Genomic DNA, 22,776 nt, shown 5'->3' on the forward strand with positions numbered 1-22,776 from the left:
TTGTCTCTCCAGGCTTGTGACTCAACCTTTGCCCAAACATACATACGTAAGTCTGACCACTTGGTTCTTGATATAATGCTTTTTCAAGGCTGAATTTATAAGTATCTCATCCACCTGTAATTGCAAAAGAGAAACTTTGTATTAATAATATATATAATATTAATAATATACCCATGATTAAACATTAAGGAAATAGAGAAAATTCAATATGAGTAATATCATTATTTAAAGAAGTGTTTCTCAACCCTCACAGTGCAACACATTCACTTGCAGAAATTTTTAAAAATTATAGATGCTGGGACCCTTCCCCAGAGTTTTGGTTTCAATTGGTCTGGAGAGGACTTAGATATACATATTTTAAAAAACCTTTCCAGATAATTCTAACATGCTGGAGTAGGTATCTAGGGTAGACGTTACCTTCCCAACACTCCAAAAAAAGGAGAAGCAGAAAGATGTAGAGCAGAAATGGGACCAAAAAAAGAGGGAGGTCTAAGGGGTTGTGGAGAGAACCTTAGCTCAGGAGCTCCACAGCCCTCTGGAGGAAGCTTATCCGTTGCTCATGAACTGAGTGACCCTGGAAGAGTTACTGAACTGATTCGAGCCTCAGTTTCCTAACTTGTAAAACAAAGATTGATTTGCTACTCAAAGGGTTAAAAAAGGTCAAACAAGGATAAAATGTTGGGTATACTTTGTTAATTAATTTCTGGTGGTTTCCTACTCCTCATTTTGGCCTTGTGGACCTCAGCTTTCTCTGCATGTCTTTGGCAGTAAAGCAAGAAAGAGACATCAGGGATTTAGGAAAGAACCAAAGATTTTTAAATTGTCATTATTGATTGTTGGCTTTAGAGTGAATCAGGAATGAAGAAAGAGTAAGACGGTGTTGCTGGATTAGGTCAAACTCAGGTTACTCAGTGTATGTCACCAAGAAGAAGACAGAAAACTACTGTTTCTGGTCCACATGCCCAGAGTATTAATTGCCTACCACAGTATTTGGATACTGAGGCTTACCATACCTCGCCTTCTCACCATTACCCCTAGTGACCATGGTGGCAACAATGTCATCTGAATGAGGGTGTCCCATTACTCGTTTGACTGTGGATGAGCCAAACGTGCAAAATCATTTCCTAAATACTTGAGGGAGTGACAAGGAAATAAATTCTTATTTTGAAAAGCACAAAAAAATGAAAACAAAGGGAAGTCTGTTTCAGAGAATGGGGAACAAATTATGACTTGCTTAGCATTATCAAGCATTCATAAGTATTAATTAGGAAACAAACTATTCATTATTTAATTTAACCCTTAAGATAGCTCTATGGAATAGGAAATAGTTTGGTTCCTGTTTTACTAGAAGAGGAAACGGAGACACAGGGACATTATGTAAACTTCCTGGTATCAAACAGATAATAACATGGGGCTTGAATCCAGATCTTCTAATGCTAGGATCCATCTCTTTGCACTCAACCACACACACAAGCCTTCCTGTTAAACGTGATGTAAGCTTTACTTCAATTTCTTTCATAGAACACATAGAAATGTTATAAAATAAACAGTTGATTGACTTAAGGATAAAGTATAAAACTTGTAAAGTTTTAAATATTTTGATAATAGCTGTAAACTTAAGAGCAGAGACAGCATTTGGAAAATAGAGAAGTTCCTAGTATCCTAAGTATATCTTTATTGAACTTAAATAAGAAAGGCCTGAATGGACTAAGGGGATATGAGTTTTACATGCTAGAAACAAAACTATTTTGGAAGACATGTTTTGCAAAAGTGGCATTGTTTTAATTATTTCTTGTCACCTGTAGCCAATACTATTACTTATTATTTGGGAGAAATTCAAAAGAGGAGAAAAAGTCAACAAAAAGCAACAAGGAGAAAAAGCATCACATTTTTAAAGGAAGAAAAGTAAATAGCAGTTGTGTATTTAGAGAATTTGCTTTCATAATTATACTCTGCATAAGTTCCACCCACAATTAATCCCTTGGCAGTTTGTAACTTGTTGGTGAAGGTATTGGATTAAGTCTTTGACTCTTCGGATGGCATCATTCATCTGGCGATGCCCTTACTGAGAAGACTATGTAAATCCAGCATCAATTCCATCTTTGAATGGGAAGATAGGGCTGAAAGAATAATGTAAGAAGAATCTGGGTGTAAGTTATCCCATGAATAAAGCAGTTTCTTATTTATGATTCAAATTTCAGGATCCTGCCCCTATTATGAAACCTCATTTAGTAGGTCTGGAGTGAGAGCCAGGAATCTGTATTTATACCATTTTCATGTGATCCTAAGTCTGAGAAATCCTGAAACACAGGGACTAACAAGAGTTCTACACTAATGGAGTTTACAATAGGAGGAAAATCAAAATAAACATGTACATAAACTTGCTGAATGGAGTTTATGTATAAACTAACTTTGGAGACCCTGAAATCATTTTTCCCTGGCACATCAAGGTTACCTCATAAGAAACATTCTTTCTGGAAACAGTTTGTCATTCCAAATTCCCAGCAATTCTGAAGGATATGTCTATTGTAGCTGTGTGCTATCTTGTTAAAAATTCATCATTATTTACTCACCCTAATGGAGTAAGTGATTTATAAATATATCCTACCTCCCACATTGGGGCATTTGAGGAGTTTTGTAGTTGGAGTTGGTTTCACAACAGTGAGCAAAAGACCATCTTTCAAAGCAGTACCTCTTTCTGTCTGATGATTTTGAAATGCTGAAAGTTGCGGCGAGATTAATTTCTAAGAGGCCAATTGAAGGTTAGTTTAATGAAAGAGTTAGGGAGAGGTTGGCAACTCAAACAGACGCACCCAACCCTTCAGCTCTCATTCCCTGACTAACTCTATCTACACACGTCACCCACCTTTCACTGTCTGAAGCTTCCCAATCGGCTCCTTCCACCTGGGAGAGGAGGATATTCATGGTAGCAAGTTCAGGACTGACAGTGCAAACCTCAGATAGATATGCCAGTGAAGATTGACAAATGGAATATAAAAGCCATGACTTCCAACCCAGCATCAGATAAGCTTCTAGAACTGAAGGTACCCAAAAAAATGCCTTGAGGAAAACTTCAGACTTACTGCTTTTTCATAATAAGAGCAGCACACAAAGGATGCTGTAAGAGAGGCTTTGAAAAAGACATCTTTAGTCTTAAGAAAGCTTAATTGCTCCAAAGCCTGCAGTCAAGTTAGACATAGCAAATAGAGTGTGATTGCATTTGAGCCCCTTGTCATAGTCAAACGTTTAAGGTCCATGCCATCTGTTGCTAAATAAAACCATCCACTAAAACTTCCATACCACGAGTACCTTTCAAGCTTGACAATACCATCTTCAGGGACAGCCCTTTTTTTTTCCTGCATACTCACCTTTCACAGGCTAGTCTCTTGGTCTGTCAAGCCCTTTCCCACTCTTCTCATTCTGCTTTTCTGAATCACACCTATCCTTCAAGGTCTGCCCTTCTTTGTAGCATCTTCCTTGATTCTCAGAGTAATCTCTCTTCGTTTTTTCTTAAGTTTTCTCATTGCTCTTATACTTTTGACCCCTTAATATGGTTATTTATGCCAATATATTATCTACTTTCTGAATTACAAACCCTTCAGGGATAGAGATGGTGATTCATCATTTCATATGCTACAAAATCTAGCACAATGCTTTGCATACATGTGTTTGCTGAATGAGTGAATGAAAGTGAGCATGTGTTATCAGAAAGCCTAGCATTTACCAGGAAACTTTTAAAATAAGAGCTTTTAGTATCTTTTACATCAAGGTAAAATCTAGTTCTGATAGAAAGAAGAAAACTGCACTTCAGTATTTGAAGGGATTTTTTTTTTCTCCTTGCCAATGTTTTGGTAGCTTGATTCCTTGTGGAAAGCTCCTTTGTGGTGAGACTACAATAGACAAAATAGTAGGAATAGCACTGTTGTCTGTCAACTGTGCATCAAGCACTGGTCTAACATTTGAACTCATTTGTTTCTCACATCAACCCTCTGAGATGAGCACTATTATTATCTCCATTATACAGATGAGGAAGTGACTTGGCCCTAGATGACCCAGAAGTGAGTGGCAGAGCCTGGATTCAAACCAGACCCATCAGCTTAGAGGCTATGAATGCTCTGACATGCTAACCTCAGGGTGAGTGCAGAAGGGTTGTCATGAGGAGCTCCAACCCTCTTCGAAGGCAGCCAGCTTTCGTTTTAAGGGCCTTAATCTTACTAATTCTTATTGCAGTTCTTTAAAGTTGTTATTCTGTCTATATTCTAGATGTTTGATGAAATCTAAGATTCAAGAGTCAGCTGAGAATCATTTTTCCAAACCTAGCTAGAGCATGGCCAACCCAAGTACTGAGTGGTGCTCACAGGATTTTCAGGCTTGGCCATGCGGGGATCAGGTCACTTTGTTTGTCACAGCATCATCTTTGTAATGCCTGCAGCTCTGAGCTCAGTGCCAAGACTATTGGAAAAGGCACTTAAATACAGTGTCCTATGAGGTCTGTGGGGGTGTGGGTGAGTGGGTGGAGAGCAATGGAAGTGTTACTTTCCGAATACCCTAAAGCAGGAGGTAATGAATCACTTACCAAATGGGTTGTGAAATTTATGAGATGTTATCAAAGTCATTTCTGTGATTGCACTTGTTTTCCCTCAATGTTTCTTTGTAGAATGTCAGAGGGAATTAGTCAGATATCTGTGACTAATCCCATATAGCATGTAGTGATATATTGGAAAACCTTAACCCAAATTGGTTTATATTCCTCAAACTGAAGGACAAAGTAAATTCATAGAATTAAAAAAATTTGCAATTCAAGTTTATAAAGGATAGAGTATTAACTGTCAGGGTACTACAAAGACCTAAAGCTCTGAATTACCTTTTTTTTTTTAAATTAGAGAAGTTGTGGGCTTAAAGAACAATCATGCATAAAATACAGGATTCCCATGTACCATTCTACTATTAACACCTTCCATTGGTGTGGTACATTTGTTACAATTGTTGAAAGCACATTTTTATAATTGCATTATTAACTAAAGTCCATGGTTTAACTTAGAGTTCACTATTTGTGCAGTGCAGTTCCATGGACTTTTTATTACCCAACCTAATACTTCCCCTTTTAACCACATTCAGAAATGTATTTCAGTGCTGTTAATTATGCTTTCAATGCTGTGCTACCATCACCACCATCGATTGCCAGAACATTTTCATCATTCCAAATAGAAATTCTGTATATTTTAAACTTTATTTCCCAAATTACCATTTTAAAAGAGGAAAATATCTAATTCGGACATGTGTAAAGTTGTACTAAAAGTATTTAAAGCCAGAATGCCCAATGCAAAAGAAGATCATTATTTAGAAGATTCATGTCCTTCTCAATTTTGTTGCTCTCTACTGTGACTATTCTGAGAGAGAGAGAGACACACAGGGAGAGAAGAAGTGGGTAAAGAGAGAAAGAGAATCATTTCTCTTAGCCATTTATATAGTGCCTGACATGGTGCCATATTTGCTGGATGATGAATGAATGAATGATAATTTAAGTAGATTATCTGACAAAGTGAAGACTGCAATATTTACAACTTTATCAGGAGGCTTGGAGATGGCCCATTGCTTCCTTTCTCAAAAAAACTTCCCTCAAAAAACTTACCCATCCACATTTTTCCTCCAACCATAGATGGATATATAGACACACGTATATGCTTTAACTCCTTTCTTTCTGTTTTATAGTTCCTTCTCCTGTTGCTTTCCTTGTCAAAACTTGGTACAGGTAAGTGAGGAAACTGAGGAGGGGGACATCTTTACCCAGTCAGCAAATCCAATGTATCAGTTAAGAAAACATTATCTAGCACACCTAGCATTCAGGATTGATAAATATGGATTTAAAATTAAATGGGTGAAGAATTGACATACATTTTAATAATTTTATCTACCTTGAACTTCCTATCTTAGCTGAGTTCCTTTCTGACTAATGAAGAACAATTTAGTGGAAAGAGAGCACTTGTTCAGAATATCTACAAGGCTTCAAACCTCCCCTCCATCTTTACCAGCTGGAGGAACTTAACTTCAGAAGTTTAATTTTCTTATCTGGAAGGTGGACATAATAATGCCTCCCTTGCAGTGTTGTATTGAGGATTACAAATGAAATATACAATAGCTAGCTTTTTTTTTCAGGATTCAGATTAAACACATTGAAGGCGGTGGTAGCCATTAGCACCCTCCTCTTTCAGTCATGCCTAATCTTCAATCACAGAATGAACATATATCTGAGCTCTCAAGGCAGAGTCAGCCACAGGCTACACCCAACTTTCCTAATCTCTGTACATGAAGCTTCTTTTTTCCTCAAAGCTTCCATATCCACTATATTCTCTCTAAGCATAAGACCACAACCCTACTCCAAGCATTAGGAAACTTTTCCTTCTCTTACTTTGCATAACTCTAAACTTTAGATGAACTTTAATATCTTTGCTAAGTTTATCTTGACCCCCTTGCTTTTTCTCAGTAGAACTCAGTAGAAGTGTGGATTGGAGCCAAACCTGCCACTTTGTCTTCTAATTCCTTCAGAGACTGTTCCTAAACTACATTTATCACCTTTTATTTCCCATTTCTTTGTCTCTACAACTTCAGACACTTAGTCTCAAGAATATTTTGATGATCATTTTGCATCTTATTTCTGATGTTCCTGGGTACAAAGAAGATAAAATTTAAAATTACCCTGGGGTCAGAGGCAACTTTTTTTTAAAGACAATCCTAAGAAAACTCTCAACATTTTTTACTTTTAATAAAGCAGCAATTTTAAGTGAAAGAGAATTTTGTCCCAGAAATAAATACCTGACTGCTATGTATTTTGTGGGATAGTGGATGGGAATTTAAGCCTCACAGATAATTTGTTTGAAAGAGAAAGATCATGGGGACAGAAGTTAATTAAGAATGTGGAATTTCAAATCAGAATACTTGCATCCAAATCTCTACTGTACCATTTACAAGCTGTATGACCTAGAACAAATTTATCTCTATTTACCTTGATTTTATCATCTGTAAAATTGTTTTAGTAATAGTACTTGCCTCATAAGGATGTTGTTGAGGATTAACTAAATTAATACACTAAGATGCATAGCGTTCAATGCATATTAGCTATTATTATTGTTACAGTGTTACTAGTTTATAACTTTCACATTTGTAATGATGCCAAAATTTTAAAATTTTTTTGATACTTCTGAAATGGTTTTCATCAAATGAAGCACACTCTCAGTCATTGTCCCTACCCAAATATAAAATTTGAATAATAATTAAATTGACCTATTTATTTTGGGGGAATCATGAATCACTGGTGTCTGGTTACCATGGTCTTCTCTGAAGGATGATACCAGAGTTGAATATGTCTGTGCCATTATCTCAGGGAACTAGAACTTGGAATGGGTTTTAGCAGTAGCTGGGAATGAGCTCATTTTACGTTTGCATCTCCGTTTGCATTCAAATCAGTAAATCCTAAATTATGAAGAAGATCAGGATCTGCAACCTGTCTTTCTTTGCTCTCTAACTAGCTCCCATATGGGACTGGGAGAAGAATCTGGTTTTATTCATTGGGATTTAGCCAGCAATAAACAGGAGTGGTTTAGGATGAGGTATGAACCATTCTTGTAAAGCTAACTTGGGTGGGGGTACGGATGAGAAAGAGGAACACTTCTCACTTAAACAGGGTTAAAATAATACAAAGCCTTTCCTGACCATGGAAACCCTTGTTGATTTTCTTCCTTTTTTAAGTTTTTTTGCAATTCTTGTCTACAATGTACAATCTAGTCCTTGATTACATCAGGTCATGCTGTTCAACCTCATATGTGTTACTTTTATCTCTCCAAAGACATTAAGAGCAGTCTGAAGAGACAGAACATGTTTCTTCTTCTGCAAGACCCAAATACCTAGAAATGCAAAAGAGTTCAATAATCATACCATATACTGGGAAAAGGTCAGGTTGTGTAGCTGGCTGTATAGAGAAAACTGGCTCAGTATATGGAGAACAACAAAATGAATCCTACGTAACATCACATTCAAAGGTAGACTCCAGAGGCATTAAAATCTAATGTAAAAGATAAAACTAAAAAACTAATAGAAAAATATTTTTATAGTAAAATAATTTTGTAGTTTAGAAGCAGAAAAGGACATTTTTTTAAAAAAATTCAAGAACATAAACCATAAGGCAAAGAAAATTAATTAATTTCATCACTTCAAAATCAAAATATGATTACTTTGAAAATCTATTCAAACATTTTACATTTCTGTTTCATGAAGGACACCATAGTTACAATTAAAAGATGACAGAATGGGACAAGATATGTGCAATGTCTAGAACCAAAAACTGTTAATTCTAGATTACATAAGGAACTCCTATGCATGCGAAGCACTAAGAATAAAGCAAAACAAAACAACTCTGATAGAAAAATGGGTAAAGAATATATACAGGCAATTCATTGAAAAGAAAACCTGAAAGGGTAACAATTAAATGTAACAATGCACATACTCATTAGTAATTAGAAAAGAGAAAGTTACGTAAAAAACAGGATACCACCATATGTCGACTAGGCTGGTCAAAATCAGAAAGTCATATAATAGCAAGTATACAAAGATGTGTTGGCATGAGAACCCTTGTGCATTGCAAGTGGGTGTGCACTCTGGTTCAGTCATTCTGATGACCAATCTGGCACCAGTTAGTCAAATTAAATTTATGCCCACCCAATGTCCCAGTAATTCTGCTCCCAGAGAGATGTGCACAGGCCCAAAGGGGATAAAGAGGAGGCTATTCACCATAGCATTCCTCATGATGATGGTCACGTATGGAAGTAAAATGTGGTGGATATCCACCACGTGTCACTGTGTGGGAGTTAGTAGAAATGTATTAGATATAAATTTAGTAACAAGGGTGGATCTTTCAAATGGGTAAAAAATATGCATAGGCAATTTATAGAAAGGGAAGCCTAAAAGTCTAACGATTATATGTAACAATATTAACACATATTAGTAATTAGAAAAGTGCATATTAAATAAAAAATAAGATACCACCTTATGTCTATTAGGCTGGCCAAAATGAGAAAATCAAGTTTTGGTAAAAGTGTATGAAACAAATAGTGATTTATAGCATAATGCCACTTAAATGAATTGAAATTATGTGCACATAAAATAAAATATATTTTTACAAGAACAAATATATACAATAGAACACACATGAAACAGATTGGTTGCCTGCTGGGAAGAGGAAAGGAAGTAGGTTGAGGGAATAAAGGAGAAGAAAATAAATGATCACAACCAGAGAAGAAACCTGCATGTGTTGATGATAATGTGCCATTACTTAACTCAGCCTTTGCACATCAGGTTCTATCACCCTCAGAAATGCATACTTAACTGAAACATAAATGTCCCCTTTCCAAACATAGTTGGTCCTGTTACAGACGTACCTTTACCTTTCTCTCACTATTTTTAAAAGTCCTGCTGCATTGCTGACCATTTACTTCAGTAACCTTAAAACAACAACAGCATCATCTATACAACATCAAGGAAACAGATTTTAAACTTTCTCAATAAATTATAACATTTTTCATTGTTCAACAAATCTGTATATCTTCTTAACTAAGGCAGATTTTTTTTTTTAATATTGAGAAGGGAAATCTGGAGTTAATAATTAAGATAGAGGAGGGACTGGAGTATGTATTCAGGCTCCAGATTTGTCCTCAAGAATTCATTGCAAATGTTGTTTTCTAAGATGCTCTGAATATAAAAGAGTGGAAGGATGCAGAACAATCTGTAGACACTGATAATTGATTTGGGGTGAACGAGACTGCAAAATGGAAAAAATAGGCATGACAATGTTAATTAAAAATGTAAATTATAAGCATAGTATATGATACTATTGTAAATATGTTGAAATTTAGTATGCACATGGACAAGGAGCAGATGATGCCAAGGAAAAGTGGAAATTGATTTTTGAAAGAAAGGAAATGTTTCGGAGAAAAAAACAGATTATTTGACTAAACTGAACCAATGCACCTGTCCTTTCTTCCCTTTTTAAAAGTGCTTCTGTGCTTCCTGTCAGAGAAGTTTACCTAATTTTAGTTTTTGAGTGAGGGTGCATGGGAATCCTGAAGACACCTAGGATATAACTGAGTTTTTTGAGTTTACTTTTTTCCCTTTGCAATCAGTCCTGTATTTTTGGTGTTAACAAAATTGTTAATAATTAATTTGAAAACAACACAACAGACCTGGACTTTTTATCTTTATTAGTGACTATTAGTAACTAGTAATTAGTAACCTATTACTATTATTTTCGAGATAAAACAAAGATTATGGTCATACTTCTTTTTCTCATATATTTTAAAAAATACTTTAAATCTTAAAATTTGGTCTTACAATGAAAGCATATGGTCTTACAAATAATTTCTGATGTAGTTCAGCTTTTGCATTTGGGTGATATTTTGGTGTAATGGAGGGGGGTGGTAAGGAGCAAAGGGCTAAGGTACTTTGACCTCAGTTCTCCCACCTTTAAATGAGGTGGCTAGTAGAGTGGTTCACCAGAATCATCCATTTGTTAAACATGCAGATTCCCTTCCTACAGTCACTCCCCTTTCCCAACCTGCCCATCCCATCCCACACTGATTGAGCAGGTCTGGGGTGGTGCGTAAGGGTCTGCAAGAACTCTGAATGATTCTGATGCAGGTGGTCTGAAGATCATGTTTTAAGAAATATTGAGATAAATGACCCACAAAAATCTTTCCACATGCATTATTCTATGTTTTTAAAAAAATGTTACCTGACTTACCAAATTCTCAGTTATCTCCCACAAGTCCTTAAATTGGTATGTGCTGGTTTGTCCAGAATTGCTATTGACTCGTAGATCTGAAAATTTGAAGGTGCCATGATAATACTCCATTTTTTGGTCTGTTGCAGGAAGAAAAAGTTAGAAATTAAGTGGTTTGGGTATAGATTTCAGGATCTAAGTCCCGACTATAATGGGGCTAATTATGAAGTCTTGAATATATCACTGAGATGATGTATACTTAAAGTTTCATTGAGAGAATGGAAACAATGATTACCACTGTATGTTAATAATAATAGCTAACATTTATTAAGAGCCTACCATGCGCCAGGCACTGTTCTGAGCACTTTCCATGTATTAGCTCATTTGATCCTCACTCCAGTTCTCTAAGTTGGCAACATCTCCATTCTACAGATGATGAAAGTGAGGCATAGAGGTCTTAAATTGCTATTTTATGTTACACAACTAGTAAGTGGTCTATCCAAGTTTTAAACTTGGGTAGTCTGGTTCTAGAGCTTGAACCCTTAATTACTAATTGCCCTTTGCTGAGGTGAAATGTATACTGCTGTACACTCTTCTAGAAGTAGAGGTAAATGAAGGTCCTAGTAAATTTTGATTTGTAATGGAAGAGTCAGGCACGCTAAGACATGAAGAGAAAGGCTGAGAAAAAAAGCTATCTAAGGTTAGAGGTGACAACAGTGGGTAACAGAGGCAGGTTAATCAGATCTCTGCTTGGCAGTCAAAACGTAAGGTAACAGAGAATAGTGAGACTGCTGAGGAATTTGGCAATTTTAGGAGTAAGGTCCAGGGAGGGCAAGGAAGCTACAAAAAGTTAATATTACAGCATGGAGGGGCTGTGAAACAACCTCTCTCCCCAGGGAACCTGACCCAGGAGGACACAAGGGAGCTCCTGGCTACAGACTTAGAAAAGAAAAAAGAATCTCGGAATCAGGACAGTGTATCTCCTAAGCCAGACATCTCTGGACCCTATAATTTTTTTAGTTCCTCCGATTAGTTATCTGTATAATCCATACTGTTATGAAACCTTGCACTCATAATAAAGGGACTTTTCTTTTTGTCCTTATTTATTAGAGAAGTTTTAGGCTTACAGAAAAATCATGGGTAAAATACAGAGATACTATACATCCTCCACCTATTATTAAAGCCTATATTAGCATATTACATTTCTTACAATTGATGAAAGAACATTATTATAATTGTACTATTAACTAAAGGTTTACATTAGCATTCACTGTTTCTGTTGTACATTCCCATGTTGCTTTTTAAAAATTTCTATTCTAGTGATCTATATACAAAATAAAATTTCCCCATAAAGGACTTTTGTGCAATCAAATTAACTGACCCAAGAATCTTCTGCCATTGGAGTAAGGTAAACAAATGGGATTTTCATTTGGGGTTCAGGGCTATGTTCTTAAGCTCTTTAGGGCTCTTAATAGTTTTCATTCTCTCATCAAGTCTATGGAGCATGACAACAGATAAGACCACTCAATTTGCTAGCCTGAGCTAGTCGTTTCTATCATGTAAATTTAGAGTAAATTTTCCCTAAAAATTAGTAATAATAATGTTTCATACTTAGACCTTATCCATCATTATGAAATTATTTCATCACACAAGTGTTTTTCTCTTGCTATTAAAATGCTGGTGCATGAAAAATGATGGCACTCAGTAAAAGAGCCAATTTTAATTATTAATTTAATTTACAATATTTTTATATGATATATAATGAATGATTATTACAATTTTTGCTTTTTTATTACTAGTAAATTTTAGACAATTACTATTTTTGATCATTTGTGTGAATGCCTAAAAGAAAACTAGATTGTAAGCTCCATGGAGATAGGGAATTTGTTTGCTTTGTTTAATGCTGTATTGTGAGTACCCAGAAAAGTACCTGGCATAGAATAGGCATTCAATAATTATTTGTCAATTGAATGATTGAAAAATTAAAACAATATTCTCAATATGAACACTTTTAGTTAAAAGTACAAGTGTTTTTTGGAAGAAATATATTTGCATACATGCAAATGAGACTGCAGAAAAATGAAACCAACCTGAGTGAAATCCCTAATTTTACCTACCAGAGACCAAGAAGTGAACCAGAAGACCAATGGTCACTGCCACCACTGTCAGTGATAACAGAAGAAGAAGAGCAATCATCCATGGCTTCAAATCTCTTCTTTGGCTGCCAGGTCCTGCTGCTCTGCACAAAGGAAAATCCACCAATTAGGCTCACATTCTAATGATTACAGGCTTCTGATTCTCCTTGGATCAGGAAAGTTACTTCGGCCTACTTTGTAAGATACTTTGACTTACCTTTCCCCTCAAGAAGACATTTGTCTGCAGTTTTGGTCAAGATCATCTTGACCTGAGAGGAAGTGTTAAAAAAGATCAGGGCATTATCTCTTCACCTATTCAATCATTCATTTTCTCAGAGAACCTTATGAGTATGTCCCCAAGTCATTCAACAGCCAAAAAAAAAAAAGACCAAAGGAAAAGCTTAGAACTCAAGGAAATTTTAAGGCTTTGAAATGTAGCTCCCCATCACAGCACAGCACAGTTCCTGAATAGGACCAATGGAGAAAGTAGATGAAAGGAAGTTCACACCTCACCACCAATACACACACAGACTCACAGTGTTACAGAATGAATTGTGGATCATAAGCAGAAGAGTGTTTCAACACACAGCAACACGCTGCTTCCAGTGCCACGGCAACCACATCCACAGATTACATAGAAGGAGCTGTGAGCATCTGGAGGAAAATGAGGACCAACAGACTGGGATGATAAGTTGCAGAGTATTTCCTTTTGAGAAGATAGCAGGTGCAAATGGTGCCAAGTTACAAAACCTGCAGGAACCATGGATAAAAGCTGCAGCTACTTAATCCTACATGAGTAAACTTTCAAATTACTACCAACTTTCATGAACATGAACAAGCAATGCATGAAAGCAAAAAAAATATATCCTTAGTTTCCCATTCTGAAGAGGTTGTAGAAGCAACCACTTACATTGGAAAAGCAATACACTTGGAAAATTCTTTTGGAATCTAGACTGTACTTACAGATGTACCATTGTGCTCATGCATTTTTCCCTGGCTTTACTTACACCCATAAAACAAACACTGGTGTATTCATTTTCTATAGCTGTGTGACAAATTACCACAAATTTAATAGCTTAAAGCAACACCCATTTATTAGCTCACAGCTCTGTATGTGGCATGGCTAGACCTGTTGCTCAGGGTCTCATATGGCTGAAATTAAGGTGTCACTTGGGGCTGTTTTCTCATCTGAGATAGTGATCCTCTTCCAAGTTCACTCATTTTTGGCAGAATTCAGTTTCTGAGGTTTCTGTTCTTTAGCTGGCTGTCAACCAGAGATTTCTCTCAGCTTCTAAATGTTATCCACATTTTTGCTGTGTGGACCCCTCTATTTTTAAAGCCAGCAATGGAGATTCTCTCTCACATTGGACCCTTTTCATGCTTCTAATCTCTCTAACCAGGTAAAGCTCAGTCCCTTTTTAAGGGTCACCTGATTGGGTTAGACTCACCAAGTTTAATGCCCCCTCCTGAAGTCAACTGATTTGGGATCTTAATTACATCTGCAAAATTCCCTCACAGTAGCCACCTAATTAGTGTTTGACTGAATAACTAGGAACAGGGTATGTACCCCAGAGGCTAGAAGTATTAGGGGTCTTTATAGAATTCTCCCCACCACAACTGAAAATATTGTGACTGTCATGAAAACGGACAGAATTTTATAGCTTTCAAAGGCATAGATTTAAAACCTTCTCTAATTTTTATTTATTTATTTTTTTTGGTAGCAGAGGTGGGGGAGCTATTCCTTGAAATGGCAATTCAGCATTATGCATAGATTTGGAAGAAATGAAGGGATACTTTTTTCAAGTAATAATTTTTGGGAATACAAAGTGAGCTCTTGGAAATTAAAATGGGTAGAAAGCTAAAAGTAATCCCTGATGGTGACCTAATTATATTCTGCATTCTTTTAAGGAAGGGGCAATTACAGAAGATACTTATCCAGCATAAATCAACCTATAATCAGCATGAAATTCAATTTACTGTATCCATTACACCTTCATTAAGCTTGATTATTCATTCTTTACAAGGGTGTATTTGTGGCATTATTTTCAAAAGATGTTGCCAATGAAAACTGTGATAATTTGAATGATTTTACGACTTTGCTTTCTGCAATCTTGTTGACTTAAAGATACGCACCTTGACGAATATATACATAGCAGTGTGCATTGTTAATGGTCAGAGTCTGGATAAGCTTTTCCTCAATACAAAAGCTCTCAGCTGACAACCTCTCTCCGCATGAGTCCAAAGATGACTTGAGTGAAACAAAACACTTTGTGAGCCCCCTATTCTATATGCATCTTCCTGTTCCTAGAAAAGTCTTCCCTGAAGGCAGCAACTTTGGCTCACTCTACCATCAACCACATGCTCTTTATCATTTTATCTACAAGTTCCAAATATTGCCTCTTTTCGGATTATTTTTCTGCCTCTTATAGATAGATACATTTGATATTATACAAATGCCAGTTTATAGAGAGGTACTGTTCCTATAAGTCTTTATAAAGAAAGTTCTCTGAAGTTCAAAATACATATCCGATTAAAAAAATATTAGCTTCCTATGCCAATCTGCAAGTCCATTGAACTCCTAATGTAAGTGAACTAAAGTACTAAAGGTACTGAATTTCAGGGAGCCCTTTGGTGCAGAAAGCTGTTCCCCTTTTCCTAGCCTAGGGCCTATCACTGGAGAAAAGATCTTATGGAACCTAAATGCCAAACTCTCCTTCCCTCATTGACTATTATCATCCCCTCAGAGCAACTGACAAGGAAAACAACCTTTTTTTTTGGTGAGCTAAACACTCAGTTATGTGAAAATCTGAGTACTCTGTGACTCTTTTAGAATGACCATTTGATATAAAAAATAATAGAGACAAGAGCTCCTATTTAGTAAGTGCTGACTTCGTAGGGTTTGCTCATGTTATCGCATCTGATCCTCTGAATACTCTTGTCAGTATGCAGTATGTAAATGAATAACTTGCTCTAGACTGATAACTCACTCAGTTCATGCAGGTAGTATGCTGAGCTAGAATCTAACTTTGGCTGCTATGATACAGACATCCATTTTTCTCCATATATCAAACTGCCTCTTGAAAGGTATTTTTTTTTTTTTTTTTCTTTTTCAGCACAGACTTCCTATTAATGTAAATGAATAATTTGTGGAATTTCAAGCAGGCTAAAAGGTAAGTGAGGATAAAGGGTGCGTTACTGCTCAGCCAGACCACTGACCTTCACTTGATTAAGTCTTGAATTTGTTTTTGCTTTCACATCCGCTCCCTTTCCATTGGTTTTAAATTCTCATGTACTCGCAAAAAGTTAAAATTCCCTTTTTCCCTCCTGCCAGAAGTGCTCATAATAGTGACTGAGGTCATTTGAAGGGGATGAGGAGGGAACGAGGGCTGTAACACAGGTATGTGCAGAGAAATTTAATTGTCATATTCGGGGTTGTCTGTAAAATTTGAATGCTTCAATTTGATAGCTTTTTTCTAAGCTGCCACAGGTCCACTATCTGTTTCATTTCCTAATATGTTCTGTGTACAAATATTTTCTTCCCCCATAAGTGTGCTGGATCTTGAAGCATGGCTAGGTCATTCTGCACTGGGGCCTTTCTCCAGTATTCCCAGAGCATGGGGAGAAGTGCAGTTTCCCATATTCAAATAGGTTTGGAAAAAATGGTTACATAATGTTATATAAGATTGTCTCTGCTAGAAGTGTCAGAAACTTTAATGAGTTCAAATGGGAGTAAAGGTGAGGAGCATTCTATCTCGGTTTTGTACATAACCTGTTCAGTGATATAACCCCAGTACCTAAAATGCCACCTGGCTCTTAATTGATGCAGAAAAACTATTTGTTGGATTGGATTGAAATGAAAGTTTCCCATATGTACTTTTTATCACCCTATCTTCTGATGTTTTGTGGGACCGTGCTCTTCCACAGAATACAGTTTGAAGTTATGGTTCTAAAAGTATTCTCACCAGTGTGGTGTTCCATGGAGCACTTTGCTATTGGGAAGGTTAAGGGAAAAAAACAAACAAACAAAGGAAACTTTTTATATTCCTCCACACCTAACCCTCACTTATAGGGGGATGGGCAAAGAAGAAGTGAAATACTGAGTAAAATACCATTTCTCTGGAAATGATAAAGAGGTTCATCCTGAACTGGGTTCAGAAGACTTGGAAGAAGCAAATCAGAAACCCAGAAAAGACAAGACCCCACTTCCTTAGCTCTCTGGGGAGCTAAAATGTCTTCACCCTGTTCTGAGGGATGGAAATTGGGCAAACTGGAAAAAAAGGAACATTACTGAGAGGTTTGCAGTTGGAGGAGAATGCAAACAAAAGGGGATTTAGGATGCCTTTCCTGGATACCCTGAGGTTCTACTTCATCCACACCGACCGATATTCCCATCTCCTGACCCTTCTTACAGGTACACAGTTACTCACTGCTTATCAAGTCTGGCCTGCTGGGCTGGACTTACTCCAAGTACTTTCAGTCCTGTGTTTTCCCCTAGCATCTACTCAACCCTAGCGAGTAAAATTAATTTCAGATCCTTGTCCTTTCTAGACCTCCCTGTCTGATACAGTAAAAGGGCTTTATCTAGCTGTGTCCTGGCGTATGGTTGACATTTGACACTCTGTCAACTTCACATATCAACAAAATAAGGAGTTTTCTTGTGCTAGCCTATGTCTGCAAAGGCTTTCTTAAATAGGGCTGAATTTAGACTTTGAATTAGAAATAGCACATGAAAATATGTTAGTCTAAATTAATGCAACATGATTGAACTGACTTCTCATTGAGGGCAGTTTATAAATACAGCATTAATGACAAGAGCCCAATCTCTGGAACCAGACTATCTGAATTCAAGTCTTAGCGCTGCTGCTTACTGGCTCTGCAATGTAAGGCAAGGCATTTAACCTTTTGTGTCTCAGTTCTCACATCTGCAAAATGGGAATAAAATTAATACATACCTCACATGATTTATATGAGGATTAAGTGCAGATTAAATGCATTAATACATGTAAAGTGACTGACCTATAGTAAATACTATAAAAATGTGGACTATTATTATTATTTTTGTTATTATATTTATTACACACCTGATAGTAATCAGCCATGCTGAGAAATCGGGCATTTTAATACAAGTATATATATATGATAGATAATTTTAGTACTGGAAGCATTTTGGATTTTAGGATGATCTTGGAGAGGCCCCAAAGGAGAGAGGTAAGATAGGGTATAAAGAAACATCCAGAATATTTTTAATGCAAAATTAACCAACAAACAGATGTGTTCCACTGTGGCCCAATGACACAATAAAATTGAGATGCAGTTTTACAAGTGCAATATTAATAAGAGAATAAGGAGTTGAGCAACAAAACAGAAACATATTATGGAATGTTCTACTTTACTAGAAAAGATGGGCAGTGTCTAATGTCACAGATTTAAAAAGAAATTGGGGGGTTTAGCTTGTTTTTGTTACAGGGTGTAGCCACATATAATAAAGTCTGTGAAATGTATGGCCCAGTTTGGGACGGTATGCACATTATCAATGTGTACTAACAAGCTGCTTCTAAGAATTGACTTGCCATTACAATTTTTCTTATTCCTCCCTTGTTTGTTCTTTCATTTGTCCATCTGTTCATCCATGTAACTGTGCAATCAACCACCCACCTACTCATACTCATCCATCTATCCATCCATCTATCTAACCATTCATCTACTCATTTCCTTTTCAACAACTTTTACTGAACTTTTACATTTCAGGTTTATGCTGGGTTTAAGAAGGCAAAGATGAATAAGACATGATTTCTACCCTCATGCAACTCATGATATAACCTTTAATGCTTTTGCTTCAAATGTGCTGTGAGATTGAAAAGTATGTATTGTAAACTTACTTTCTGTAAGTATTTAAAATAACACAAATTTCTATGAAGATAATAAAAATGAGAGTTAAAGATTTTTTAAAAATCTCTAAGTCTTCACCTGCTTGGACAAATCTTCTATAGTTATCCTGGTAAAGCAGAGATGGCCATACCTTTTAGAGTTAGAAGACTTTGGCTTCATTCCCTGCTTGTGACTCTTAAACACAAATCTTGAAAAGTTTACATAACCTTTCTGAATTTCGGTTTTCTCACCTGTAAAATGATAGTAATAAATGCTACCCTTAGATGTTGAGGTGATGAGTAAATGAAGGTCTGTAGCACATATCAATTCCTAGTCCATGTCAGGGGTTTTCATATAGGTTTTGTCATGTAATTGCAGCTGCAGCTTGGCGGTATAGGTTTTATCATCACCATTTCACTAATGAGAAAACTGAGAATCAGAGTGGAGAAGTAACACAGATTACAGATCTAAGAGAAAGGAAGGTCTTGCTTGTGTGACTTCAAAGCTACCTTTCCTGTTTGTAACCCAACTACTCTAATAATGATTGTGAAAGCCTTTGGTAGTAAACTCTTCAAATATTGCTGATATTATTTTTATATTTCCAGGGACACATTATGAATATGATGGGGGTAGAATGGTATGAGTTTAAGCTCAGTTAACTCTGTAATTTGATGCAGCTGTACTTTTCTGTAAAACGGGCTAATAATAGGGCCTAATATGAGGATTGTAAGAAATAAATGAGATAATGTATATAAAGAAATCCATAATTCATAAATAGATAAAAAATGGTAGCTATTGCTATAATTATAAATAAACCACCCCCCACTATGGAATCAAATACTTATCTGATCATAAATTCCTACACATCTTGGCCTCCTAAACATATCTACCATCTTTCCTTATCTTCTAAACGTATCATTCCCTTTATGTCAGACAATTGGAAAAGAAGGAAAGAAAAACCAAGGAGAGGATATTATAAACCAGTCTTTAAATCTCAATGATATGGATACATATCTCAATTCATTGATTACAAATAGAACCCTATTAAGTGACCAGCACTGTGTTGCTCTAGTTTTAAATTTTTAAAAAAGTTATTCTTCTCCTGACAATCATCATAAAGAAGGAAGAGTAGGATATCACAATAGTTAAGCACATACTATAGCTCCCGAATGCCTGGGTTCAAATCCAAACTTTTCCATTCATTAGCCCGTTAGCCAGGTGATGTTAGATTGTTTACTTTCTTCATTTATAAAGCAAAGGTGGGGATTAAATGAGCTAGTTAATATAATAATATAATATAATATAATATAATATAATATAATATAATATGTATATAGTGTATATTAAACACTATGAGTTTGTTGAAAACTAACAAAAAAAGTAATATTTAATTGATCATTTAGGCAAAGCTTAGTGCTCAGTGACTAACATGGAGGTTTTACTTTGCTAATGTAGTTTTAACTCTAAAGATAAAGTTTTAGAATATATTAGGGAATGGACTTGGCAAATTAACAAGTTGATTAAAATGAGTATCCCAAAATTAAATGTAAAGCACTAAAATTTACAAAGGACTTGCTATGACTGCCTTTTACTCTAAAGGATGAGAATGAAGAAGCAGGATTTAATTTTTGCTTTCATTAAGCAATGCCAAAAATAATGAGTCATAGGAAGAGAGATAAGTTGGACTTCTGGGAACAGGATAACAATTTTAAATGAAGAAGTCATTTGGCATTTTACCTTTTATAAGAGGATAATTGAAATTTTAAATGGAATGAGCCACGCAATTTCTAAATGTATAGAGATATAAATATTGCTAAAGGCAAATGCAAATGGATTATTCATAGCAAAGTCAGAACACTAAAGAAAACATCTGAGAAGGTCATGAAACACAGAAAAAGGGGATCCAAAGTTCATTAAAGTAGAAACAGCAATGATATGAAAGAAATATATTTTGACAAGGCTCTCATATTGTTTCTTATTAATAAATAAATAAGAATAGTGAGAATGATTGAGGAAAATATTATACAACTAGTGTAGGTGAGACAAAGGGTATCATAGTAATTATTAAGCATTTGTTCAATCCTTAAGCCCACCTGTTAGAGTGAATTTCCATCTCCTGCAAACTTTCCAAATACTGGATTAGTATTCTGGGAATTTAGCTAAATATTGACCCCAATATTTACTGTAATTTACTTCCCTACAACTGAAAAAAAGAGTCCTAAAAACACCTAACTGTTCATTGGAAAAGAGGAGTTTTTGTGTTTATTATTAGGAGACTTGAAATTTTTAAAAGAATAATTTGGAGAAAGTGAAATATGAAAGATTAGAACTATTGTTTTACAACGTGATGATGTTCATAAACAGTTCCTTTCAAAGACATGGAATGTGTATTTTCACATTTAATAAGATTTAATAAGTGAAATATTAACACTTGATATCCTACCTTTGATCATTCATTTATTTGTTTAACAAATATATAAAGAGTGCTGATTATTTGTGAATCATTGTAGCAATTCTTTGTGAGGATCTCAAAGAAGACAACTGCGGTGCCTCTGACAATTACTTTGTGCTCACTAAAGAGATGATACGAACATGTATCTTAAGAGAGGAGAAATCTGGTGAGGTTTGCCAAGTTAGAGGCAGAACTAATATCAAATTTTCATCTCTGAACTTCCCCAGTTGGCATCCTTATATGCTAGAAAGGCTTTAGTAGCTAGTCGGGAGCACTGGGTTCTAAGGAGTCGTACATTACAAGCTCTGGTTTTGGCATCTGACGGCTCTGTAGATTTGCACAAGTTTTTTAACTTCTGTTTCCCTCGGATTTCTGACTTGAAAATTAGAGTTAACAATACCTGTTCTACTGAGCTCACAAGGGTGTCTTGACTATCAATTGAAATAACATATGTGAAATGTCTTGAAAATTACATAAAACTAAACAATAGTAAAATATTATCATCATTGATGTTTAAAATCACTCTAGTAATTGTTTAACAGTTATGCCAAGGAATTGTAATTTTTCCTTTTATTTGCATGAGGCAAACCTCATTTTGGAAAAAAAAAACCTTTGAAATAATTCATATATATTTTTCTCTTCAATGTTTCATGGGAAGAGTTTCAAAGAGTAGACATGTTTTCCTTCCTCTTAGTTTTACTGTTGTTTCCTAGTTCCCTCCATTCCCCATAAGAAGTCCAAGGTATTCTCAGATAAAAGCAGGTGCCTCTGCAGCTAGTGACTTCCCAATCTACATTAGTCCACTGGGATAGACTATCGGGTACAGGGGAAAGCAGCTTAGGGGAAAGTGCTGTAGAAGCTTAGTCCAATTGCCAAAAGGAGTTTTGTCTTTAAACAAATGTACACTCCCTTCTCTCCCTCCTAAATTCAGAATCAGTCAAGACCCAATGTAATACCATTTTTCCTTAATTTCTTCTAAAATCCCAACTATTAAATTTGGCACTACAAAATATTGCTAACAAAGACTTTTATACAAAAACATCGATTTCAAACATGAAGATTAGTCCAGGCTGCTATAATAATCTCAGAAATCTCACAAGATTCAGTGCAGATTGCAGCCATTAAGATACCTCTCCAGCAGATCCCTGACACATTGGGAATCCAGTTACTGACAGGCAGTACAGCAAACCAGCCATATACAAAACAGAACTGAACTTACCGATACATCATCGAAGAGAATAATACGATCTTGTAGGTCTGTACCCAATGAACTTGACCTTCTAATCAACTATATGGCATGCCTTGATATATTAGAGATCTACAGCTGGAAGAAATAAGGAAACAAATTACAAGTTGTTGAAATGAAACTAGTTCAACAAGTCTGGACAGAGAAGCCTTAACCTATAGAATAGCTTGAAAAAATAGAAGACAGCATAGTTCCAGGAAGATAGTAATATATATATATATATATACACACACATACACACATATATAAATATTTGGTATTGACTAACTTTTTAAAAGGAGAAGAAACTGGTTGCAAGTACGTATAT

The 22,776-nt window shown here is 35.8% G+C and overlaps 1 protein-coding gene across 1 annotated transcript in view; it reads right to left on the minus strand.

The window, feature by feature from the left end:
* The window catches only part of TMPRSS11A (transmembrane serine protease 11A), a 48,339-nt gene extending 25,889 nt beyond the window's left edge, over positions 1-22,450 (minus strand). The window contains 4 exon segments of the mRNA XM_037831431.1: positions 47-114; positions 10,790-10,908; positions 12,886-13,007; positions 22,443-22,450. Coding sequence (XP_037687359.1) covers positions 47-114; positions 10,790-10,908; positions 12,886-13,007; positions 22,443-22,450 — 317 coding nt within the window.
* Positions 22,451-22,776: the final 326 nt, after the last annotated feature.

This window comes from Choloepus didactylus, chromosome 3 (genome assembly GCF_015220235.1).
Source record: "Choloepus didactylus isolate mChoDid1 chromosome 3, mChoDid1.pri, whole genome shotgun sequence".
Taxonomy (NCBI): domain Eukaryota; kingdom Metazoa; phylum Chordata; class Mammalia; order Pilosa; family Megalonychidae; genus Choloepus; species Choloepus didactylus.